Here is a 27,457-nt window from a genome sequence, read left to right on the forward strand (position 1 = left end):
GTTACTTGCAGATGTGGGTTATTATACAAGTGGGCTCTTTGTTGCTCTAATTTTTTTTCAAGAACGCATCCCCTACTCTTCCTGAATAAAGTATCTAGAATAAGCCAGCCTGGCTGAGTCAAAAGTTGCTTTTTCTTTTTGTACAGGAAAAAAACCCTGACAGTTACTGCACAAATTACAAGACAGAAAAGAGCATAGAGTTTGCAGCTTTGTATAAATGTGCTCAGTGCTGCCTCAGCTATCTTATTTTGTATCTTAGGATGAGGGCAGTGGGAATTCTGCCTTTGGCTTTGACTCTGAATCATGAAGAAGATATTCAAAGCTCTTTATATGCTACAGTGTTTTCACAGGCCACCTGGTGTAATGGCAAGAGTTGATATCCAAGGACATAGTGAGTAGTTCAGATCCAACACTTGTAATATGCACAACAGCTGCTGCTCTCCTCCCATCTCAGGCATGGTAACTGTAAAACTCCAACCTCTAAATAATGCACTCCTAACTCTGAGAAAGTTTAAGGATGCAGTACGTAAGGAAGCAGCCAGAGCATCTCGTTTTCTGACCTCTCAGCTGGAGCAGACCAGGCACAGCATCTTGCAAGGCACTGCTCAGGGTGTGCTGAGCCCTCCCCGGGAAGGGGAAGCACAACCCCGACACATGGCCAGGGAAGGCCCTCAGCACGTAGTCATAGGTATGCATCCAAATGTGCAATAACGGAGCCTTTGTTTTGTTCCTGCCTCCTGAGAGCCTACCAGAAAGCGCAGACTGCCTTGCTAAGTGGCACCTCTTCACATCCATGCAATAGCTAGCGTGCTACTTCGCTCCTATCCTCTGGGCCAGCAGGCGTCTTCTGTCACGGAGGACATTTTTATTTCTGTCATGTTATGCATTTAAGTTTGGTTATCATAGAAATTAGGAAGGGCCACCCAGCTCTCACAAGGAGGACTGCATCATGCAGCTTGTTCTGTATGTCTGAGCACCCCCCCAAAAGCACGGTGGCAGAGGCTTGGCAGCACTGTTCAGGTCAGCTCAAGCTGTCCACAGACTGGAGCTACTGTCAAGGGTTGTGCTGTGCGTCACCACGCTGACAAGAAAAGCCTCTCTGGTAAAGAGGTAACCATCCAGGGTTTTCTAAGTAACTGGTTTGGGTTTTTTTAATTTGTCTTCTCAGCTGCAAAAAATAAGCGATACTCCAGTTTAAACAGAATGTAAAATTTCAGATAAGTAATATGTTTAGGTAAGTGTAGTGAAACATTTCTTTTGACCATCCGTGAGAAAATCAAATTAAATGTTCCAATATTAAACATACGGGAGGAGGGAAATATCACCCTGATCTTCTGTCTGATTCAACCAGAGGGTGCAGCTGGGTTGGAGTCAGGGTCATCCGTGTCTCCAGGGCTGTCTTTCCTGTCAGGACATCCCCTGGTCGTGGCCAGCCACATCTTCCATCAGGTTTGTATGGAAAACCTAAATGCTGAGCCAGCAGATGGAAGCCAGGATTAGGCTACTGTCTTGGGTGTCATGCATTTTTCAGCTTCAGATGAACTTTAACCTGGTGAATCAGAACAGACTGACAGCAGTTCTATTCCCAGTCATTTCTTCCCTAAATGACACCGCTTGGTGAATTTGACTTAAGTTCGTGAGTAACCTTTGGGTTAACTAAAAAAAACATTCTCTGGTAATGTGATAATGATTCAAATCTTTCTTTTGCCAGACTCTCCTGATAGTGCACACTGTGCCTACTGAGACTCAGTTTCCAGAGCACCAGCAAGATAATAATTGCATTTATTCCCCTTGGATAAGAGATCTGGAAACATTACTGCCCTGTCAGCTTGGGTTTCTTTGGAAGTGTCATAAACTGTCAAAATGGATACGCTGCCATCCTATGGTTTGCTGGCCCTTGTCTTTGAATTAGTGCAGTATCATGGTACATCTTGAATTGTGCCTCACGGTCTCTGATGCTTCAGCACTCCAAAATGGAGCTCAAGAGGCAACAAAACGTGGCCACGGCCTCTCTCACTGGCACCTCCACCTCCTGCGCAGTCCTGGCTTCAGTTGTTCCTCTCCCAGAGAGACTCTGACAGATGGAGCTGCTGCTGGGCCCTGGGCTGCTGCCAGGGGGACTTCTCTGCAGATCAGTGGCATCCGCATCCAAACCTGTCACTGCCTGGATGGCCCTTCAAACCCCAAAATCTCCTGGGAAGTCTCCCGGGAAGCCAGCCCAAGCCTGTGTGTCTGCACAGGTTGATTTCCTAGCATACCTGCTGTAGAAAACGGACTAGTGTGTTAGAGTAAAGGTTCTTAAAGGCACACAACAATTAATACAGTTCTGTTATTATTTGATAATTGAGAAAATTTCTTCTCATGTTGGCTGCCTGTAGTTTTACACATGCAGTGCTATTTCCCACTGTAAATTCTGAGCCAAGAAAAGCTCACTGGTTTTGGACTCTGCTAGAAAGAGGTGATTCCAAGTGATAAGTGAATTCAATTCCAATTTTTATTTGTAGACCATGTTATGTTTAGATAAATATTAATATTAAAAAAACTCATAGGTATGCTTACACTCCGATGTACTGTATGATTTCAAGGAATCATTTACTTTGGCAAATGAACTCTCAAAATGATGAGGATTTTCATTCTCTGAGAAGTTAATCAAATCATAAAAGAGGATGAACAATAGAATAGGAAATCCCGTAGCTGGGTTGAGATGTTGCAGTTGTTGCACATGCATGTATCCTAAAATGGAATCATACCTTACCTGTTTGAATATGTTTGTATCTGTTAACTTCCTTAATGGAGTTAAAGGTAATTCAAATTACTGACATATGTATCAGTGGTTATAGAGTCTGATTATGATTCTTAAGTTAAGATTTTATGCTAGAAGTATGAAAACCAAAAAGGTATGATCTCATACGCAAACTCATTTCAAACTATCAAGGAATTTATTAAGCATCCTAAGAAAGAGAAAGTTCTTTTTAGAGGAATTAATGTAAGCTCTATACACTTGTTTCATCACACCAGTCATTCTACTTCGTAGATAATCTCCCTTCATTGTTGTATAATTGTTTATATCTTTCTCAGGTTCCTGAATGAAAGGTGTAAAATAATGATCTAAACAATTCAGATTTTAAGAAATAATTATTGTAAACCCAAAATGATTATTTTTTGTTTCATTGTATAGCTTTTTGATATATAATTGATATATCGATACCTAAGAAATGTAGGTATTAAATCCACATGAACGATATTACTAAACTTCTATGTCAAGTTAGATGCCAGTCTAACAAGCAAAATGGGAGACAGACATAAAATCAGGAAGGTAAAAACAAAGGTTAAAAAGAATCTGTAAAATTAATTAAAAATTGAGATGCTTGAACTTTTTATGGAAAAATCTTCTTGGGCTATAAAACGACTTGACTTTTTATGAGTTCAGGATACTTAATGACATTTTATGTGCTGCTTGCTTACTTGCTTGATATGTCCTGTTGACTAAATATCATTACTAACGTAGTGAAATAAGCCCAGGGTTAAGATTTCTTAGCTTTTATCCTGGCTGCATACTCCTGACATACACTGTTTGGCCTTTGTCTGGTTTAACCTTTCTGTCTTTTGCTTTGTGGATGAATGAAAGCTAGGACTTGTGAACTGGCAATGAAGAGTAATTATCATTTGCTTTCATAATTTGCTTTCATAATTCAGGATTTCCTGCATGTTGTGTGCACTGGAATCCAGGATTTCAGAAATAAAGCACTAGACAAGAACTTCAGATGAAGGAAATAGTTACACAGGAGTTAAAAGATGAAGGTAATATTTCTTGGGGCAAACCAGATTTTTAATTCTAATTACAAGGGCTGAAAACTGTGGTAGTTAAAATCCTTGCAAAGGTAACATATTTTTCTTCCTCGATTCATTCTTTTCTGGCAGCTTCTGCTGAAGAATAATCTTCTATCTGACCTGACATTTTCTTCCTTATTTGAACTGTGATTCTTAATCTCAGCATTTCTGTCTTTAAACAAAGGAATTGTTGCCTACAAGTGGATAGAAATTCATGACAAAGGCTTTGCTCATTCATTATTTATGAACTTCACTTGTGGGTTTTTTTTTCAATTTGAAAGCTTTCAACGTGTATTGGTTATTGCTGGTATGCGATAACTGAAAAGCTTCCTGGTCCTGTTTGACACGGATATATTATGAAAGTTAAGATTACATTAATTTGTTAAGAATTTCTACAGGATCCACAACATGAAATGTTTCTGTATTTATTCGGAAGGAAATTAGCTTTCATGATGCTTGGTTTAATTCAGTGATGTAAAGGCATTTAGAACAGCATTTCCAGCTTTTGTGGTAGACTTTATTTTGTGAAAGAGCTTTCAAAATGAGTGAGACTATGGTAAGATGGGTTGGAAGAGACTTTGCAGGCAGTTTGCACAGGACTTACTGAAATATGGGAAGTGTCTTCAAGCTTGCCGTTAGTTTGCAGTTTTTAGGTTTCTCACTGCTTGTGTTTGGCCCATCTTCTTTCCTGGGACTTGTTCTCTGCATATCCTTGGCCGCAGAATGTGTGGCACATAAGCTCTTCAGGAGCCACCGCAGTAGCCAAGAGAGGGAATGAGAAAGAAGAGCTAAGGCCTGTCAGTGCCAAATGATTGCTAGGTGACTGACAGTTTAAAGTGCTAAAGGAAAACATTCACATTCCCTTCCTTAAGAAGGGAATGTGGCCAGAAGCCAAACTGGAGAAAGGCAGGCCTCAAGACACCGTAGCGTAGTGTGTGCGTGCATCCTTCGGCCTGTCTCTGGACTGAACCTTGTCCATGAGTTGCCAATAGCTTGTGAATGGTGAACTTCCAGATAGGTTAGCTGTGTCTTTGAAAAAGTGATTACCCGTGCAGTGGAATGATTTTTTTGTTCATATCTAGGAGATTGATTTGAAATTTGAAATTAAAGCCTTTCCAAATTACAGTGTCATTCTCTTCCTAAGGATCTTGAAGCATTTCAGGTGTGGATGGTCCCTGCTCAGTTTCACCTGCTGGTGGCCACTTTCCAAAGTTCTTCTGAGATCTGATGAGTAAATATTCCCCATAGCTGCCAGCAGTTCTGTGGGGCTGCGATGCATGGATGAGGAACAATGTGCAAGAGCTAAATGTTTCTTTTGTAGGATAAGGTTTAATAATACTGGATTCTGGGATAGGCTGCTAAGTGCTGAATATGCAGCAAGACTTTTTTAATGTGCTAAGCGTCTAATCACTCCCACCGAATCACAATGGTTAAGCAAGAAGGGCAGCTGACGAAGAGTGAGAGAAGGGATTGTTAAACTGATGCCAAAGGAATGTTTTCAGGGAGTACAATGATAATGTCCTGAGTAGAGAAGCAGGAGGAGCTACATAAAAAAACCCAAACCAACAAACAAAAACAACTTTTCAAGAAGAAAGAGACATGGAGGTAGCCCCTTAGGCAGGGATATTTTTTGAGGACAAATTAAGACCTACATATTGTGTATACTTTCAGCTATAGGTTCTGTCTTTTTTCTGCTACTTCTAAGTTGAGACTAGCCTAAGTGTCCTTAGTAACCTCAGTGACCCTTAGCTTATCTGGAGATAGTAAGTTTATTACATAGTAAGTTTATTACATTTACTTTAAAATATGTTGGAAGGTGAAAACTCATCACTTGCATGTGTTTGTAGTTTGCATGGAGTTCTAACTTTATAAAGAGTTGCAGTGACATAACAAAGTATTAGTAGTGTCAAGCTACGGTAAGCTGAGATTTGAGGTCCTTAGTTTTCATTTACAGCCATGAAGTTTGGGGATCATGGTAACGTTAGGGCAGAACCGTTAATTTGTCTTTGTTCTGGTGGTCTAGGCATAGTTTTTTTACATTGGTATAACCAACTGGATGTGTAGGAAATCATGAGTCCATTCTCATACCAATATTTATCTTTTTGGAACTTCATAGGATACTGCATTATTTCAGAGTGCCCTTACTATTGAGGCGCGGTAATTGACCTTACAACCTGTGAGACTGTAAAGCAGGTATGTTTATTTCAGCACTGGACACACGGGGAAATAATTTCCACCAAAGACGTGTGCAAATTTCCAGTAGCTGTGAGCTTGGTTAAATGCTGTGAAGTGTTACATATTCATGAAAGTTCTAGGAACGCCTATACATATTCATAACCTGTCCCCGAGAAGGTGGTCCTTATTACAATGAGTTCCAGGAAATCATTTCCATAGTCTCCACCTTTGGCCGCTCCTGGTTGCACCTGCACAGTGATTGTGAACTGGGGTCATCTCTGTACACGTTCACCTCTTGCCTGGTGTGCTGATTTGGCTGGGACTCAGACTGCTGAGTTGGTTAGAACTGGCGTATCTCCTGTCCCCCGCCCAAGTTTCGGTTATCTAATTCACCCAAGGATGCACCAAGGATGCACCCAAGGTTTTGTCTCCCTGCAAGGCCTGTAAAGTCGTCAATAAACTTTTGTTTCTCTTACACTAGGCTAAGCAAAGCTAGGCAATTGTAATGTGGGTTAAGGGTTCTAAGTGTTGTGGGTTAAGGGTTTGCTTTCTAAGCGTTAGCTCCTTAAGTGTTAGTTCTCTAAATATTAATTAGTTAAGTGTTAATTAGTTAATTCCCTGTATCACTATTATAAGCATAAATTATACTGGTGATTATACTGGTGTAACCATTTTTATGTTGGCTTAACTGCATCACCACTAGGATTATTTGTACCATTTCAGTAGACTAACATACTGCAAGGTGCTGCAAGCTTTAGTTACAGACAAAGTTTTAGCATCATTAGGAGTTAGCCAGCATTCTCTACATAGAGAAAAACAAAGGAAATCATCTGTCCCATCTCTTTTGCATTGCAAGTGCTTTCTCTCATCTGTAAACATCTCTCAGTAGAAACTATCTTCATGAAATGTGAATAAGTACACTTATAAAAATGTAGTGGAAATGGGTATTATGACATATAGTGAAAGGAACTGAAACTAAGCATAGTCTCATCTGGAAATTCTCAGTGTATGTGGGTAACAGCCATACTGTTGTGATTTGGTAAGTTTGTTTTACTTAGCTGATGTCAGATGCAGATTTATTTTCGCTTTCATTCAACAAGAACATGTAACTACCTCATATGCAATTAAAAAATCTGTTGTATTAACTTTATGAAATATGGCACAATTAATTAAGCGGTAGTGTGTCAATTTGTCAGGAGTTGCTTAAAATGAGCTATAAAATTCTGTAATAAATAATGTAGAGGTAACCATTTTAATTCACCTTTAAGAGTAGTTCAGTTCTTTGTTAGCAAAAGGCTTTCATCTTGGCAATATAAGTAATCTATTATGTGACAATTAATGACAAGGATTAGTTGTTTATAATTCTGTTAGCCATAATTTTCAGTCACATATTTCTGGTCCGGTTTTCTTTGATTGGTTAGTTTTCATACTTTTCTCTTCCTGTGTGAAAGAACAGCTGCAGATTCAAGTTCTAAAATGCTACCACTCCTGTCATGGTATTAGCAAGCATTGTCTCCCAAAACAAGTATATTTTCCATCATATTTTGCTTCTGGATTTTAACCTGAGCAGGAAGGTTTCAATACAATCTCTCTATCATGAGTATGGAAAGATCAGGTTAAAAATAATGAAAGCACTACAGAAAGAAGCCAACATCATATTCTGAATATTGTGCAAAGCATTTTGTTGGTATTCTTGTTTGAAGGAGATCCATTTTCCCCTGTCCTTTTGTTGTTGAACACACAGAGATTTTGACAGATATGAGCTACATCATACAAACAGTATACTGACTTGAATAATTCAGAATTTCCAAAGGGAACTCGAGGTAATGGCATATAGAGAAGCAGAGCCTGCAGTCCCATCCTTAGCTATAGTGCTGCCTCTCTGCTTTCTTTAATTAATATCTGGAGGTGACTTTGTCGCTGAACAGCACTTCTGCTTGGGAAACTGAAAAAACAACAGGAGGACAAAAGATCACAAAGAATGTTTGCGTCTCCCTTGCAGCACCCCTATCATCAAACTATGAAATGAATACGACATCCTTCCTCTTGATAAAAATATAATGTATTTCCCTCATAGACTACTTTCCACAGTTGTAACTACTTTGAGATATCAAATATCTTTATGTCTTTTCTTGACTTTGATAAACATTGGCATGTGCTCTATGAACTGTCCTTTCGTATTTGTAAAGGGTGAGGCGTTGATAATGTGGTTCCTAGTTACTACATGCTTTTTTCCACAGACTCTTGCCTTTCTAAGTCCAAAAAAAGTCTCACTCTTCAGCTCAGTCTGCTGTGGAGGTTTGTTTCTCTCAATGAGCTCCATTCCTATGAGGACCAGCTCCTGGTACCCAGGCTAGCTAGTGGCAGGCTACCTCATCCGTATTAGACTACGCTGTACTTGCCATCATAGGCACATTCTCAGTGTTACTTCATCTGCAAAGGAAGCCATGTAAGAATTTATAAATATTGAAAAGGAATGGCATTGTATGTCACGTGAGGCAACCACAGAAAAAGTTTTAGTTGCAGTACCTTAATCAACTAAACCACAGATGTTCCCTTTTGTGTGTGCTTTGCCACCTATTATGTGCCTCTCACACCTACTATAGTCCCAGTAAGCGCTCTATACACAAAAGTTTGTGGAGCAATTACTCTTTTCCCTTCATTGTTCATCAGAGCTATCAGGTCTTAGCCTGTTGCTGTAGAGTTGTGGCTAGACCAACACCAAGGAACGTGTCCTCCCCACTTGGATAAGTAGATGCTGTGGACTATCTGGCATCTAATGTGCAAATTGTATGTCAATACACATACTAGCGTTTGTCTTTCATCTCTCTAGATGGCGTTTTGATGTTTTAGATATACAGGTAAAAGCTGTTATGCTACAAACACAGATGGAAGTGAAGTGGTTTGATTTTTAGCAGTAAACATTTTAGCTTTTAGATGACTACTGGGAGGATTTTATTGTTTAAGACTGTCAAGGATTTATGCATATATCTATTTCACAGAGAATTTTCAGCCAGTGACAGAAAGTATAAGCTTATATTTACTCCTAAGAGTCTGTAGTGCTGTGTGGATGGGCTTTGTGAAACTGCTGCTGGACACCAGGGGATTGTGCTTTTATTCCAAACTAGTCTTAGGGCCTCACAAGCGGATCTTGCTCATGTGAAAGGCAAATCAGTTTTTAGAACAGCAAACTCCAGCTTTTGATGTGGATATAGCAAATGTGTATCTCTGCCAGATTTTCAGCCCAGTTTGCAATTCTGTGTAAACAATTTTAACAATAAGAAGTGTGGTTTATGTAAGGAAAACTTTTGCCTCCTGTGAGCTCTCAGATTAGTATTAATCAGCTGTAGATTTTGCTAAAATGGAGCTAGCTGCTCTATTCAGCAGAGCTGAACAGGCTCAATCACTTTGAGTGAGAAAGGAGAAAAGGTTAATGTGGATCTGTTGGATGAAACACAGTCTTTTCAAATTTGCCATCTAGTTCAAGATCATCAGCTCCCCAAATCAGTGTCACAAATAGGGTCATGAGCTCAGAATTTAAATATAAATTGGGTTGTGCATGCCCAGACATAGAGTCTGGAAAAGAAATTTTTTACTCTGCTGAGCCAGCTTATCAAAGAAAACTTTCGCCACTGTGTCTGTGGATTATAAATCTCTCATCTTTGGTGTGAAAGCGATAATTTAGTAAGTTCCAGCACTTCTAAGACGTACCAAAACCCCAACAGAAACAGCAGAAATTAACTGATGCCAGATGTTATCAGAAGGGTGGGACAAGCATGTGCTGGAGTTCCCCCTACAGTGGCCAAAGCAGCAGCCAAACAAATTAAATTCCTATATCTGCGCTACTCTAGTCCATTAGGTACAAAAACGCCGTACATGTGACGATAGTCCCAAAATAGCAGATGAGAGTAACAGTAACATTTTAGCTCAAGTGCGTGTTGGCTTTAATTACATAACATAGTATGTTTTCCAGTCAGGGTACTAATGAGTTGCTTATTCCCAGTCAGAATAAGAGATTAGATTCCCAGCGTATCTCTTAACTAGCCAGACTACTCCATACTGGCTGGAGCCTGCTGCTATGACTCCCCCGGGAAATACTTCACTAAGCAAGATGTCCTAGTTGTTCAAATGAGAGTGGAATGTGTGATTTAGCCATGTCTGTTCTCCCAGCAAAATGTCCTGCATGGTGTGAGACACTAAGGAAATGTGTGATTTTTAACCTGGAGATGTCTGTGCCCCGTAACAACAATTCCTTAATTATGTAAATTAATTCCTAAGAATACTTTGCGTTTTTTTAAAGAATCGGAAATATTTCTTTTGATGACATGTGCTGTCTCGCATTCTGCTTTAATAATTCATGCACTTCAGGCACATTTCTTTTCCTTTTGACGTACTGTCAAAAAAGAAGGCAAAATCAGTTAAATAATTGAGAATGTGTGAACTGCCATAAACAATCACTCGTGTTTGTTTCTCTGCAGAAAGAAAGGAAGTGAAGGTGGGAGAGTACAATGCTGTGGCTGACACCCTGGAAATAATCAACAACAGCATCAGGTTCCAAGGTAGGAGAGAAAACTGGAAAGAAGTACAGCAATGACATGGATGGCTGTATGTAGTTTGTAAGACTGCATGCTGTTAAAGAGCTGGTTTAGGATATTTAATATCAAAAAACTATGACACTGTATAAAGAGAAAGGGAACTGAGCTGTGCTCAAAAAAAATAGAAGGAGAATTCTGAACAGAAATTTGCAGTGTTTCGATATCATATACTTGTTTTTCATTCCAATGACCAGGATAAATTCAAATTCATGTATGTACATAAATGTTCTTTGATACTTCAACAAGATGAAGATATGCCTTCTATTTCATCTCTACTGATCAATAATGTTCTAATTTCGTCCCCATTTCCCACTCTCCCAGCTCATCTCACCTGAGTGATGCTCTTGGGTGGTGTGTTTGCACAAAGGAGGAGGAGGTGCTTGTTTTCCTTTGGGAGGTATCTGTTAGGCAGTTAGAAAATAGGATTTCAAAATACCAAGGCTAGCTTTAAGGTGGCCCATCTGAAACAGGGCCAGAGAGGGTGTCCAGCCCAGCAGCACTCCCAAGGTCCACAGCAGGCAAACAGCCTGTGTTGCTGTATCTTTTTCCCATTCTTTATCCCATGCTGCTCCAAAGTTAACATGGAGACTTCCTCTGCCCTCACAGCACTTGGAACATGAGTATACCCACAGCTTTCTGAGCATACCTATGATCAATGCAGACATATGTCAGCTGAAATTAGTTTTAAGTGTCTCTCGTGTTGAATCTAGGCATATACGTTATTTTTAAAGCTAATAATTAAGATTTAATCTTAAGCTCTGCTACAGTGCAATTCATTAATGGAAAGTAAAGTTGTCTTCATGAGATCTCTGTGGCTTCTCTGGGAGTGGTGGATGACTTCAAGCTGCTGCATCCTCTTCTCTACCACACCCGTCTTCAGTGTCCCAGCACCCAAGGTTTGCATGAGCACAGCTATGTGCTCTTCTTACATCTGTCTGGAAAATGAGGCTTTGGAAATGAAGAGTGCAGAATCTGTCCCATTTGCTGAAGTCTGGGTCCCAGCAGATTATTTTTGCTGCAAGGAGGAACTGATGATGTGGTTGAATTCTAGTTCAATACCATAATTTCCAGAGAACATATATAGGATAAAGCAAGTAACAGGAGACAGGTTTTGTTCATAACTCCATGCCTCTATGGACAGTAGATGATGGGGAAAATTCTCTCTTCAGGCCTTTTTCAGGATCAGACTCCTAGTTCTTATTCTAACCACATCTGGTGTTCTTTCCACTCATAGCCTGTCATATATTTGTCTTAAGATGCATTACGTGAGTCAGAGTGAACCTTCTCCATTTACCCACCTTAAATTTTCATTGAGGCAGTCATATATTCAATGTGGAGGACATAGCTGTTATGTCTTGCAGGTAGTATAAAAGACTTAGTAACTTTAAGTGTTTGAAATGAGGAGTAGTAAATGTAGCCCCATTTAACCCATGGCCTAAGATTGCACAGAAGAGAACAATAATTCATTATATTAGAAGCAACAGAATTGAATGGCCATTGCACAAATAGGGAATTACATATAGAATCACTGGTTGTTTATATTTAATAAATACAAATCATGAATATACTCTGTATATTTTTGATACAGTAAGGTGTTGGGGTTTTTTTCTTTAGTATTAGTTCTTTTAATACAGGCATGTGCTTTATTGTGTATTTAGCTTGTTACTTCTTGCCTAATTTTGTGAAGTATCATGCACTGTGAACACACGTTCTGAGGTGGGAAGGGGAAAAGATTAAAATCTCAGGTACTTTTCTCCAATACCAAATCGGCAAAAGTTCCCTTGACCACCACTTTATTGTGACCACCTGAAAGGAAATTTTTTAGCAGAAATGTCAGGCATAAAGTCCAAAGGATAGCAAATTTCCATTGTCTCAATTGGTTCAGCATAACTGGTATAGATAAAGCTATTTTATTCTATAAATCCTTGAAAAGCAGCAGAGTGGATGTGAAATTGAGCTATGGCAGCCGCTAGGTCAGCTCCTTACTTACAGCTCTCTGACCAGCGGGTGCACAGAGCTCTGCCTCTGCAGCCACGGTGCGGAATGAAGCTGCTCGGCTGCGTGGGGTCATCCTCACAGCCCCACGGAGAGCTGGTGTGAAAGGGCAGGCCCAGGCACTGCAGGGCACGCAAATCTCTTAATGAAAGAAGGCAGCGATGCAAAAGGCCTTGTGCCAATCCCCTGCACCAAGAAAGTGTAGGAAGCGGGTAAAACGGAGTGTGGGAAGTAAGGGATGCAGAGCTTTGTTGCAGTTGTTGGAAAGTAATTCTCATTAAACCAAGAAGCCTTTAATTAATGAGAGCTGACTGTCAATCAAGTACATGGCTTCAAATATAGTTTTTAAATTCAGACATTCAAATCCACGTCTGTAAGGATTAGCAAAGTGGGTCTGTCCTTGTAAAACCTTTGCAATCCATTTTTCCATATTGTTCCATTCTGTACAGTCCTGAGGGCATCAGCAGCTCTGCCTCCCACCCCTCCTGGGGCATCCCCCACCCTGCCCACAGCCCAGGACCCCATTTCAGCCCCCCAGGGCTGTCAGTCCCTGCCCCAGTGATGCCACACCAAGGCTGTGGTAAGTACCTAGAGAGGCTGTTTGAATTTGCCCTGGTAATAATAGCAGTATGCAGCGGAACGATGCTCTCTGTTTTCTCCTTATTGCTCTGTCACTTGTTTCAGGAAAGCATAACCTCCTGGTAAAATTTAGAGTCATAGTATGCATTTTAGTGTTTATTTGTACTTTAAAATGAGGATAGTTAGTATACATTTCATGGGGTTCTGCATTAGGGTTTTGGTGTGGTTTTTCTTCCAAAGAGGATATTTATGTGTTCCAGAAATGCAAGCCATCTTGTCAATCAATGTGACTAACATATGTCTGTCAAAGTAAATTATTTCATCAGCTACTGATGTGGTTCACAGTTGCTAAGTCAAGGTATAGTACTTAGGAGAGGCAAATCTTTTTACAGAAATTCTGCATCTGGCTGAGCTTTAGCCTTTTTTTGCTTCTTGTGATTCTAGGACTTGAGCCTCCGAAGGACAAAACAATTATACAAGAGGAACTACGCAAGATCTCCCTGCCTCTCTACAGCATCCTCTCTGCCCTCACCATCCTAGGAATGATAATGGCCAGTGCTTTCTTGTTCTTTAACATCAAAAACAGAAATCAGAAGTAAGACATTCATGTTACTTCTATCACTACATCTTTTGTATTTGAATGCCATGTTTGTAGAGTCTGTCGCCTATCTAGATATATATAAAAGGAAAATGTTAAAACTGTGGAAAGATGATATTTTAGAACTATTTAATTGAAATCACTGTGTAATATATTCACATTGGAACAGATTGTCTATCTGTTAAAACAGTTTCTTTTATACTATCTAGAAAGTGTAATTTCTTTATTCATGTTTGAATGTCTACTCTTAATATTAACCCTAGCTAATTAATCCATCAGTTAAATAGAAGGTCTTTTTACTAAACATTCAAAAACCTGAAACAATGCTAGACTTCATAAAACAGCAAATAGTGTGCATGCCTATAGATGGTGTAGAGTTCTACAAGAAAGGATGTCTGTTTGCCAGGTTACAAAAAGCTCTTCTTTACTGCTATAATAGCCTAGCAGTAGTCTTTTCCTGTTTAATGCACTATCACCTTTTGTCCATAGACTAATAAAGATGTCCAGTCCCTACATGAACAACCTTATTATCCTTGGAGGGATGCTTTCTTATGCATCTATTTTTCTTTTTGGTCTTGATGGATCCTTTGTCTCCGAAAAGACATTTGAGACACTTTGCACAGTAAGTAATTCCATATATTCTAGTTGAAGATAGTCTTGCAGGAAGCTCTGTGAGAAATGCAAACAGAAGAGTTCAGTAGTTGGATGTCTCATTCCATTTCATCACTTATTCTCTTAGTTCTTTCCTGGGATGTTTTCTGGGACTAAATTCTGAAACATGCACAAAGCTATGTTATTATTACTACTGAAAGCTTCAGGTGCATTGGGATTTGGCCTCAGAATAGAGGAGTAGATGTGCTTTCTTATTTTGAAATTATATATATGAAGATGATTATTAAAAGGTTGTGTTCGTAGCATGGCAGCTAGTATTATCTACGAAGTTACTATATTTTCTTTACAGGTTCCATATGACTGCTGCTTGTCCGGGTCTTTGAGTAAAAAGACTGAGTAAAGTCTTTTTGGCTGAATCTCCAAAGATTTCTACTACTATTTGCACAATACACTATAAGCTCACAAAGCCTAGATCCATGTAGAATATGTTCTAGTTAAATTAAAACAAGCAACTCTGAAACAAAATTAAATGTGTCCACCTAGAAGCCTGCAATGTCTTAATTGCTTACTGTAATATGCAGCCTGACTTACAGAGGCCATTTCAAAGAAAGGGAAAGAATTTCACTTCAAGAATATTCCTTCCAAAACCAATACAAACAGCATTTAAATGTATGAATTACTTTCTCCTCAAAAATTCCTAAGACTATGCTTAGCCTATTGCCTAAGAACATCAGGAGTTATCTTCACTATGTTTCTGATCCTTCTTCAGGTCTCTAGAAAGATGCAGTTCACAGCACCTTTTTGGGGGGAATCTGAATTTCTGTCATCATCATTGGAGAGAGACAAACTTTACTTCCAGAGAATAATTCAAAGCATGAAAGTTGGATGCCTAAAGCCAGTTGGTGGATACACATCCCAATATTTAAACTTAAATCCTCCAGACTGACTAGAACAATTACGGAAGTGAAATATCATGTGACTTGTTCAGTTATAACATTTCAAAACGCTGGAGACCTCTTTAGTATGTGCCAAGATGCATTAGAAGATGTACTATAGGTGAACATGTAGGATTTTCTGTGCAAAGTCTCAGCTTCCTTAGGTGGGCCTGGACACAGCTGTATTTTAGACACCTAACCATTAGCAGCAAAAGAAAGAAGGAGACAATATCCATTCTTCCTACAGGTAGAGTGCAAATTCTCTGTACAGCTAGTAGAAAGAGGTGCCTCAAAGACTTCAAAGGAAAATCCTATTCACCTCTCCCAAACTAGTATATAACTCCTTGAATACATAGGGGCCAACAGGAAGTGGAAGATGCCAGCATCCATTTTTTTCCTAGCAATTATGCCCTTATTTGTGAAACAGCTTCTAATGGAGCAGAAGTGTTATTGATGTCAATCCCCATTCTTTTCTCATCCTCTGTTGCAGAAGAAACTAGTGTCAGGAGGTGCAAATTTTAGGTCCTGATGTCTGCTCAGCCTTGAGGGGTTTGTATTCAGAGCTCAGGCCATTTGTACAAGTAGGCTACAGCCCTCCCCTTGAAGCAGCCAAGCACTGCTGAACAGAAGGAAAGAAAATGGGAACCAGAGGTACTTATCACCACGGAGCTGTTCTAGGAACAGGTTTCCATCCAGATTTAGCTGTATAAAACTAAATTTAAGTCCCTCTTTAAATGAGAAACAGCTCAGTGTTATCTCTGGAAAATTAACCAACATCCAAAATCCTGTGCCTCTGTGCCAGAATATTTCTGCTGTTTGATTTTTTGCTTCTCAAAATGTAACCACTACTGTCATATTCTAAATGCAACAAAATTTAAGTGAGGGCTGCTTTGTTCTGTCTTATCTTACATACCTCTTCTTTTTTTTCCATTTGTATCTGTCACATTTTGTTAAGTTTGTTTGTCTGTCTGCCATAGAGCGAAAGGTCTGCATGGGCACTTCAGTAAGATAACTACCCAACTGATTGATAAAAGAAAGGGGTGGAGGAAAAGAATGTGTTCTTAAAGCCAAACTTTGATTAAGAAATATCACCACATGCCTTATGTAGAGATTTTTTTTTTAACATAGTTAAATGTTTAATGTTATATCAACAGAGCAGAGTCTGTGAGATTTCTCCCCAGTCTTGGCATTCCAGGTTTTCAGTTCACTACAGAGGCATTTCTGAGTGTATTTTCCTGCACATGGCTACTGATGTATCTTATGGATCCCAGCTCTGTCAGCGATTAGTATTACACTCATAGATGCAAGAAACCCTTCAGAAGCAACCTATCAGGAAATGTTTTTATAACCTCCTGCTCATTAAAACAATTCTTATAAAATCTGCTGCTCCAATTATATTTTTTTCAGTGGGATAGTTTATTCTTCTGTTAGAAATCATCTTTACATGGCCACCATTGACTGTGGCAATACACTTTCCTTGTATCTAGAAAACTCTGAATTAATGCCAGACAATTCATAAATATGGGAGATAAACCCACTTTTCTGTTCAGTAACTCTTCTGTGTCACCTCCTTTCTCCCCAAAATAACCACTAAGTGCTGGGTACAGCCTGTGCATTTGGCTCCATGTCACGAACATCCATATTTCCATATGGGCAATATGCTTAGTGGTTTCATAAGGACTACTTAGAGAAATCAGTTCTTATAGGATCAGGCCAGTGCAAATCTCTTGATTGTCCATTTCCCTGGAAAGGCATGATTTTGATTACCCATTCTAACCATATTACTTATTAGTTTGAAATTCCCACTTTATGCAGGACTGTGGCTTAGTCTTTAAAAGAACCAGCTACAATGGAGAGTGATCATAAGAAGTCATTGAGCCAAGAACATGTGGATATAACAACTATATCTCAGGCACAGAGTAGAGCCACATCAATGAAGGGAGATTTATTTTTTTTTTTGTGGGGAGGTAAAACTTTTGATTCAACTTTTATAAGCACATACAAAACTAAAAAGCTGTCATTAGTGTTAGCCCCTCTCGAAGCCAAGTAATCACCCTCTTTGTCTTCTATATTTCAAAAGCCCTTGGATCTCACAGGATAGCAGTACATACACAACAGCAACATTATTTAATCAGTTATGTTATATATTGTCTCTGTTTAATTTTATGATAATTTTTTGACAACACTAACAGGAGGTCCTTCAATACTCCTTAATCTATGCACAAAATTCAGGAAAAATGGTTTCCAAATTGTAGGTATTACATTCCAAATCTGTTGTGTGTGCTTCCTCTACAGCACAGTGTTTGTAGCATTGTTTGGAGGGTGAAGTGCTATGCAGTCTCCGGTCTTTTTGACTTCTACATATGGCATACGTTTTTTGCTGTAATATTCAAAAGACACTGAAACATGATCCAAAATTACACCAGCAACACCCCAAAATTTCAAAGGCTTTCATCGATAAGTTGTACCACCATTTTCCACTCTCTAAGGCATTGGTTGTGGGAGCATGTGGTATAAGTCAATATGCTGAAACACAGAACCAAGTGTCAAATGTATCTGAGAGTCAGAAAAGCACTTCAAACATATCGTCAAATAATTTGCTGAATAGGAGTATTATATAGATTTTTGAAATTATATAGTGTTGACTCTGTGCTAAAGTGGGTAATTGGTTCCCAAACTCTTTTTTACCTTGGTATGCCCATTTTCTATGGAAAGGAAATCACATATATTTAAATACATAATAATTCATTTCCTAATGGTAAGAATTCATAAATGTAGTGTTGTTTAGTTCCACGTCAGAATTTGAGGTTAGTAAAACTCTAATTACATAGAATTAAAACTACCCAAAGCAGTGAATTCTGAGAAAGTGGTCAGTTAGGACCATTGGATCATGTCTTACTCGATAGCAACTTCATTGGTTGTACAGAAAAAGGAAAAGCAATACAACATTTCATTAAATTCATATGTATGCCAAAGTAGAAAGTGCTTCAGATATGAGAGGGAATGAGAATGTTCTATCTTTGTTTTTAATCTCAGAATTACCATGGTATCATAGCAAAAAAGAAGTTAGAAGTAAGGGTGTGAAACTAGATGTGATACCAACTGGGAAAATGCAAACAAGTGGAAGAATAACTGAAAGCATTCATTATATGGAAGAGAGAGACTAAAAATTAGCAACGCCAGTGACATATCCTATGAATAGAGCTTAAGCTGACATACTAAATAGAGGTACTTAAAATAGAGAGAATATTAGATATGATCATAACGTTTAGACTTCTGTAATACATTCTACTGAGAATTTCATGCTTTACATTTAAGATGAGTAATGTCTTTGCAAGTTGGAACTGCTATGGGATGAAAGGTTACAATGGCCCTAAGGAGGAGCATAGTGTCTTCTCTGTTATGCATCTCCCTCAAGTAGGTAAATAAAATGGTGTTCATATTCTCCGGATACATGGCTAAGGCTGAAAGAAGATTGTTTTAAGTACTCTAGGTTGCAATAAAATGCCCATAGTCTCCACCCAGAAAGGTCTAGTGCATTAGGTAATAGTAGACTGAACAACTCTGCCTCTCCTCTGTCCTGGTCGTCCTGATGGATAGCAGGACTTTCTCTTAGAGACTGTGCTGCACGGGGTGATGGGAGTAACAAGAAAGGGGCAAATGACCTGTTTGGAACAGTTTAATGTAGGATTCATGGTGTTCTGAGAGAGATTTGTTCTGGAGACAGCAGTTGTCTTCCAGTCTCCTTTACAGTCCAGTCATGCGATTCTCATAGTCGCTAAAATTAAGCATGCTCTATCTTGTTTATCTCATTAATTAGCATACTTGATATGAATTGTCAAAACCAGGCAGATATTTTGTGATTCCTGGCGATCTCACTGAGCCCCATCAGTGTTTTGCCTTGGATAAAGTAAGGAGGGCACATGAAGATTTTCCACACCCATGGTGTCCAGCACTGCCCTCATCCATCCCAGGATGTGCTCAGGCTTTCGGATTTCAGTCAATTGCTGTCAGCCATGATGCAGGCGTTTGGAAATAGGCTTTGTTAGAAAGAAGGAAGGAACCAAGCAGTGGGGTGGGGTAGCAACACAGAAAGACAGAAGAGCAGAGATATCACTGATAAAATCCAGCCACCTGCTGCAGTGTGTGTGACTATCCAGACTTTGTGTTTGCATCAATCAGACATCCTGAGTACGTGTACATTCATGGCAACAATAGACGTTATAGACCTTATCTTCTTAAAGATGTACTTTAAAATGTGACCTTTAAGTGTATCCAGATTTTCTAAAGCACTTAGGGTTTTTTTTCATCTGATATTAATGATGGATCATGAACACTTCTGACTCTGTGTTTTGCAACAATGTGAAAGGCAAGTTTTTTTCTTTTTACTAATTTTTAATAATCTTATGTCTGCCCCACTGAGAGAACAGCTAGGCAAGTTGGAACTCCATGGTCCACATTGGACTTTTTCTTGGGAAACCCTGAACCTAGGCAAGGTGAGGAATGCAGGGTGGTGTAATAGTGAGGAGATATCCTGAAAATTACATCTAACAGAGATTGAGAGGCTGCAGTGAGGGGCAGGGAGGAAAAGCCAGGGATGAGAGATCATGGAACAGGTTCCTGGGGATGGGAACAGACTGCAGGGCAAGTGGGATGTTGGGAAATTTGCTAAAACTCTCCAAGTTGTGGACCTGGCTGAGAGCAGCTCTGGGAGGAAGGACTTACCTTTAATGGTAAAACAGGGAGAGGGAGCAGATGTGTGAACCTTCTGCCTGCTGTCTGTTTATTTATTTCCACTTCGTCTTCCCTTGTCACTTTGAGTTTTCTCTGTTTAACCACTTTTGAGAGAACTGACTAAAAGGAAAATGTCTGGGCAACTGCTACCTAGAAGCTGAGGCTGTCTTGGTGTATTGTGGGCAGGACCTACTTGGACTAGACTCTGTGCTAGCCTTGATATTTGGTTAGTAGTTGATGATGTGCTTCTTATTCATATATGCTCTTCAGGCACTGCTGTGGTTTTGGGTTTGGGGTTTTTTTTGCCCCTTTGGACTTTAAATTTGCATATTTTTTTTCCTCAAATTGTTTAATTTTGACCAGGAATTTAAAAGCAACAGATAGACACTCAGCTCATACTGAACTGCAAAAGGATTTGGACCTCTAATCCATTTCTTTGTCTCTGGAAACTATAGCCTTTGTTTGTATTTTTAGTCTGGCCCTTTTCATTCCGCGTGTATTCTTTAGTTTATTTCCTTCTTAATTGTTTAGCCGTTAATTTTAATCTCCCTTTTCTATATAATCACTTCCATAATTGTCCTCACTGTCATTCAGTCTGAGACTGATCTCAATCCTATTTAATTCAAAGGCAATTCTGTTACTGAGTTTAACATAAGCCTGATCAGCTTCTATTTTAGTAAATGACATTTTCTTGGGGAAAAGAAAGAAAGAAAAAAAACCAGTAGAGACAAAAGTTGCAAGGCTGAACAGATTCTTGAAACAAAATTATTTCATATACTGAAGCAAATACACCACAGCCTTGCCAGACATTTGTTAAGGTAATATTTTAAAAACATTTTGTCTCTCCTTCAGTGGGACAACATCCAGATTTTAAAGCCCCCTAATAGAGTCAGGAGCAATTCTCTTACATTACCCATGGTCAGAAATAAATTAAGAAATCACTACAGGAGATCTCACAGCATGTGGAGAACCACTGTACTTAATTTATGTGAAAACAGCATGTTTCAATTTTCTAATGTTATTGCCGCTTACATTTTACAAGAACTGTGCCGGTGCAACACAGATTCTAAAGAATGGGTTAGAAGTCATAAATGCATGTCAGAAAATGTTTGACATAAATAAGAAAAGTATAATTCAAATGGATGAACTCTTTCTTTGCGACCTGCACTGGAGATTTTGCCATTGTTAATAGAAGCAAGATGAAGCCCCAGCGAAAAATTGTTGACATGACACACTTTTGTTCATCCTAATTATTGTTTATATCCCCAGTTTGCCAAGAAAAATAGAAGGTACTCAATTTTCAACTCATGAGTAGTCCACAGAAATCAACAGAATTGTCTATTCAATGATAATTGTTCTCTCCAGGGCTAAACTCACAGCATGGTTTATTCTCGAGCTTATCACTTTTAAGTGCCGTAGTCTAATACTAAGATGCCACTAAGCTGCTCAGCACTAACGTGCAGCTGCAGCCTAACCCTGTGAGCACCACAGCTTCCAAACCAGTGCATGTGCAAAATTGGATAATTTTTTATATTCCCCAAATGAATCAGTCTAAGTCTTATCAACTAAACTGGAGAGTGTCTGGAGTGTCAAGTCCTGCGAAAGAAATATTTGAAAGTTTTTGTTTAAAATGACACCATTAAAATTAAGGTATTGAGATGGTAAAAATTATGTTTTTTCAGGAATCTTAAACCTGAGCGATTCCTCTGCAAGAACATCATCTAGATGTTTTGCTAACTGAAGCAAAATATTTTGAAGAATAAAGCTGTTTCACTACTCTATTCAAATAACTGGAGAGGTGATAAGAAGTTTATAGCTTTTTTGCAACTCATAGTTCCTTGTGCTAACACTTGGTTTTCCTTATTCTTCCTTCCAAGTCTTCATGTTGTTTGCTTGATATGGGCAAACTGGATTAGTATAGCAAATTTAAAGCTGCAACTCAAAAATGTGAATGTCCACTGTATTCAGATGGTTGTTAATATTTTTTTTCTTTCAACTTAACAGAAGAGTAAAATACATCATATTCCTGATCAACTGCATTTGAAATTTTTGTTATTGCTTTCACGAGCTCAAGACCTTTCCAGGCGTTCATCATCAATTCATGACTATGGGGTCTTCTGAATGCATAAGCAATGGTGGTCAAATACAGAAAAATGATGAAACTTCTATAAAAGTGAAACTTTCTGCCATTCATTGATTCAGTCCATTTTCCAAGATAACCTTATTTTATAATTTTATATAGAAGAAGATATCAAATAGCAGCATTCAAAACATAGGTTAGCCAGCCAAAATTCATGGTTGAGAGGAACTTTGATTCAGATGGAAATAACTTTATATAAGGCTGTTCATCTATCAGTGCTTATTACATGATGGAAGAATAGTCTTAATTAAAAAAAATAAAAGATCTTTAGCACCTTATGGATATGTTTAACACAGAGGATTTTGTTGCAAAGGGAAGTCGAAAAGAAATGCTCCTACAAGATGTAAGGAGAATCTTTTTCATAAATGCAGTGACTCTTTAGCTGAACCTTACAACATTTGTTTAAACACCTTAGAACATTTATTTACATTAATATTTAACAAAGGTGGGGGATCGTTTGTTTTAAATAAACATCATATCTGTTCCAAGTCTGGAAAATGACCCAGAATTGCCTGTTTCTTTGTGGAAACACTTTCAGTGTTTCGTGGTCGCCAACTGCATTGTCCACTAAATAAACGATTTATAGCTTTTTCAGTTGTCACATGTAATGCACCTGTAAAAGCTTCTATCAAGTAACTTAGTAATTTATAAAAGGCACAAATTCAAATAATGGGTGCATATGTAGTAATTTCAGACCCTAAACCAAAACAGTGTAGGAAGTAGAAATAAAAGACGACTAAGAAACTGCATTTTAGCATCTGCATAGATATACTTGATTGTTGTATACCAAACAATATTGTCTCCTTTAACACTTGTGAATTGTCTTTGAATGATAGAAAACAAAAAAGTTGTAGGAGATATGCAATTAGTCAAAATAGCTTATTCAAAAAAAAGAAGTAACCAAGAAATATAAGCAGATAATTGAAGGTATATCCTAAAATTCGGTGAAGGCTTGAGGAATTTCCTAATGACCTAATCTTTTAAGAAAAAGGTAAATTGTAGCTTTTGCAAATTATCCTTCTATATGAGCATAGGAGTGTTTTCAGGTTTTGTGTCTAGTTTGGAGTAGGGATTTGAATGCAAGTTTCCCATCTTCTAAGGAGGCTCCTTTCCTGTTTGTTTGGTGGGTACTGGAGGAGTATGATCTTCCTCAGCTTCTTCTGTCAAAATTCATCATTAAAAACATCCAACATGGAAGAATTAATAATTTATTGTGTAACATCATGGTCATGCTCACCAATTATCAGTGTTATTTTTATCGTGTTCTTTCAAATGAGTTGCATTTGGAGGTATAATACATTTAAGAATATAAATGGGCAGATATATGAATTTCAGAGGCTTTTGCCGTTTTCTAAATTTTTCATTTTGCTGGCTGCATTAATGAATTATAGCAGACAAATTCGAGGTCATTTTCTTCAAAATTAAAAATTTATTTTCATCTGAAACTTACTATCTCATTCTTAGCAACAGCGATCTCATTTTGGCAAAATCTATGTTTAAGCTAGAATGCTTCCACTATAACAAATAGTTATGTTATTCTAATTTGCACAATCCAGATCAGGAATGCATAAAACTTTTTGAACCAAACGTGCTAGAAATAACATTTTTTCTGAATATCTGGTTACAAACATATTATGAGTATAATTGAATTTATTACTATTCCCAAGAGCCAATTACTGTTTCATTGAGAACAAAACAGAGTCTTATTAGAGACATGGAAATACCATGTATCTGTTTGCCAAATATATCACTAAATGGTACAGAAAAGAGCTGAATACTTATTAATAGCAGCAGAAAGATTGAATGCTAAGTGTGGTTATCACAACCTAATTGATGTGAAGTCAAAAAAAGAAGTAACTGGCTAATATGAGCATGTTGATATGAAACGTATTTTTCAAATCACTCAGAATTGGTCTAACTGTGGTTTTACTGAAGTTATTAGCATAATGCATGGTAATGGATAACAATCAAAGACTATATAAAGTATATAAGTTAAAAATAATACTTTGCTGACCTAAATATCTAATCTTTTTTTTTTTTCCTTTTTTTGTTACGGGTTTCTTTTTCAATACAACATTCAAGAATGTCACAAAGTGGTTTGAATCTAATTGCAGTTGGTTTACTGGTTTTATTATTGGCAAGGTTAACCAGCAATCAGTGAACACCAGTGTTCAGTGTTCAGTGTCAGCAATACAACAGATAAACCACAATATTAGATGCTAATAAAATGTTAATATATACATACAAATATCTAAACGGTTTTCCACACATAATTGCAACATTTTCTAATAAATGAACATGCCAAATTCCATGGAGACACCTCCCGCTCACAGGACACCTGGGTTACCAGCACAACCTTTCTTCTGGGGCTGCAGGTTCCCCTATACACACCCGTCCTCTAAGGAGATGTGGGTTCCCTACCTGGTAATACCCTCACCAGTGAGACAGCAACCTCCAAGTTCACACTTGCACACTTGAAGTGTGTGTCCCACAGTGTTACCTGGTTTGGGGCATATGTCCTCTTAGACCCTGAAGAGTTTGGAGGGGAAGCAGTATGAAGAGCGGCTAAAATCACTTGGTATATTCAGCCTGGAGGAGACCTCCTCATGGTCTACAGCTTCCTCACAAAGGGAGGAGGAGGGGCAGGGCTGAGCTCTTCTCTCTGGTGACCAGTGACAGAACCCGAGGGAATGGCAGGAAGATGTGCCAGGGGAGGTTCAGGTTGGACATGAGGAAAAGGTTCTTCCCCCAGAGGGTGGTGGAGCACTGGAACAGGCTGGTTTTTTAACTATCCGTCATTCTATGTGTACTTTTCTCTCATTAATTCACCCTTAATGACCATACATATCTTCTCAATTTATTTATATAAGAAACCGTAGTCATGTTATGTCTCTTAGTGTGTTATCAGTATTTTTTGAATGAGCCATATCTTATTTTTCTTTTCCAACTTGATACCCAGTTATTAATGCTTACTAAAAATCAGAATTTCTATTCTACAGAAAATTTGGGGGGAAAAAATTACACTTTGAATACAAAAATGGAATTTCTGAACAGGTTTGGAAAGGTAAAAATTAGATAACATGTATTCAGAAGTGAAGCATTTAGATTATTCCTAATATTGATCTTTGATCCCAAGTTTTGCTTCTTACCACAGCATCTAGTTTCTCATCATTATGCATGTCCTAAAGTTACAAATTAAAAATCCCAAACTGTCCAGAAGTCAGATGTGAAACCAGGCCGGTTTCCAATGAAAAAATTTGCCTTTGGGCCATCTAAAGATTTTTTTTTTAAATCCTTTCTCAGAATGTCCTGGTTTCCACAAACCAGATTTTTTTAATATCAAAAATCAGCTCTACCGACCAAGGATGCATAGTCCACAAGGCCAAGAGAAGGTTTGTTTCCCCCTTTTCTAGCTTTGCCTTCCCTGTCTTTAGCCATTATCTCTCTTCCAGATTTTCCACCTGCAATATACAGTTCATATTATTTTTACTTCTTTGTTCGGGTTTGTGCAGTCTCCCTTTCTGACAGCTGGCCCAGGTGGAGTTTCTAGAGGGAGGAGGAGATTGGTTCCTCCTCCTGGCGATTTCTCAGCCTCTCTGATTCAGCTGTAGGCTTCCAGCTCCCTGCCGTGCCTCTTGCGTGGTGTTCCACCTGCTACACTTTGTAGTCCCCACTTCCTCTTTGGGAAAGAAAATAGCCTGTGCAAGACACACGAGATTTCAAACAGCCAGACCTCCAGGGTGGTGAAAAGGGAAACTTCCAATGAATTAGAGGGGGCATGTGGAGATTGCTACACCTCTGAAAGTCACAGGCTTGGCTGAAACCAAGTCTGAAAGCAAGGGCCTACTGACAAGGGTGCTATGGGCAGGTGGGGAATTGCACAAAAAGCTTCTTGTAACTTGTAGTCTTTCCTCCCTGGTCAACAGGAGTTTTTTCTACTACAAAACAAGTCATTCTAGTTTTTAGTCTAAAGATGTAATGCCTTTTTTTAGTTCAAAAATCTTTTGGTTTTCTCTGGGAATCTCATTATCAAGAAAATGTCTACATGGGCCTGTGTCAGAGCTGTGGCCAGCTCAAGGTCCCATTGCTCCATCATTCTGTGTAAACTGACCACCTCCTTTTTCTTAGACCCATATTGTGGGTATTATCTTTGATTCAGGTCTTGTCCCCAAGGCCTGCCCACCAAGGCTATGTTCCTGTCTTGCCATTTTTCCCTATATGATAATTTTAATGTCAGTTTTTCTTATCTTTCCAGAATGCTCAGGGTCTGCACTAAGTGATGCATACCTCAAGTAGTACAATTTCCTCTCAATTAGTCTGAGTAATGTCTCTACTTCTCTGTTAATTTCTGTTCAAAACGTTGCTGTTAATATTAGTTCCCTGGGTAGTTTTTATTGTCTCAGCCTCTTGTTTTCCTCCACTAGTTCCTTCCTCTGCCTGCACAGAACACAATAAAAGTGAAAAAAATGAACAATATTGTAACTGTGTTATGTATTTATATATCGAAAAGATTGTTAATTCAGCATCCAGATCTATTGTACTCGGAGAGGGGATAGAGGGAAGAGAAAAAAAGGCAAGAAAGCAATGAATGAGACAATTCTGAAATGTCAACATTTTTGTGAAGTTCTTTGAATATTTTTTCTCAAGATCTTGAGAAAAAAAGTGGGTGAAATTATGATATCCACATTGTCTACTTAAAATTAAATGGCTTTGTCTTTTTTTTATATATATATATTTCTAGGTTCGAACATGGATTCTTATAGTGGGATACACAACTGCATTTGGAGCAATGTTTGCAAAAACATGGAGAGTTCATGCAATTTTCAAAAATGTAAAAATGAAGAAAAAGGTGAGGGGAAGTAAACGATTTTTTTGTTGCTCTGTTAATATAATTTTCTAACTGTTTTGCTGCCTTTCCTGGATGGCCGTACTTGAGCTGACTCTGTTCAAAGATCTTGAATGGTTTGATGTAGAGGCTTTCTTGGTCTCAGTCTCTGAGAGTTGGAGTCAAGCAACAGTCCTTCAGTCTTTTTAATGAGACATAGTGGAGAAGGCTGTAGAAGTGTATTTGGATCCTCACACTTATTTATTATGTTGTTTCAGCATCCAGAGGTCTCTTCCTGGTAGATTCACAGCTGTTATGAAATGTTTTCTCAATGCGTCTGTTTGGGATACAGGTATTACAGAGAAGTTTCTGATGGGTTGGTAGGAGGAAGCAAGAGACAGTGCTGCTTATACAGGTTTCTATTTCTAATTTGGACTG

General features: G+C 38.5%; 1 protein-coding gene across 1 annotated transcript in view; it reads left to right on the forward strand.

The window, feature by feature from the left end:
• GABBR2 (gamma-aminobutyric acid type B receptor subunit 2) overlaps positions 1-27,457 on the forward strand; it is a 495,928-nt gene that overhangs the window by 319,018 nt on the left and 149,453 nt on the right. Inside the window, exons 9-12 of the mRNA XM_065629246.1 lie at positions 10,485-10,565; positions 13,620-13,770; positions 14,263-14,395; positions 26,936-27,043. Coding sequence (XP_065485318.1) covers positions 10,485-10,565; positions 13,620-13,770; positions 14,263-14,395; positions 26,936-27,043 — 473 coding nt within the window. The remainder of the gene's footprint in view (positions 1-10,484; positions 10,566-13,619; positions 13,771-14,262; positions 14,396-26,935; positions 27,044-27,457) is intronic.

This window comes from Caloenas nicobarica, chromosome 2, assembly GCF_036013445.1.
Source record: "Caloenas nicobarica isolate bCalNic1 chromosome 2, bCalNic1.hap1, whole genome shotgun sequence".
In the NCBI taxonomy this organism is placed as follows: Eukaryota; Metazoa; Chordata; class Aves; order Columbiformes; family Columbidae; genus Caloenas; species Caloenas nicobarica.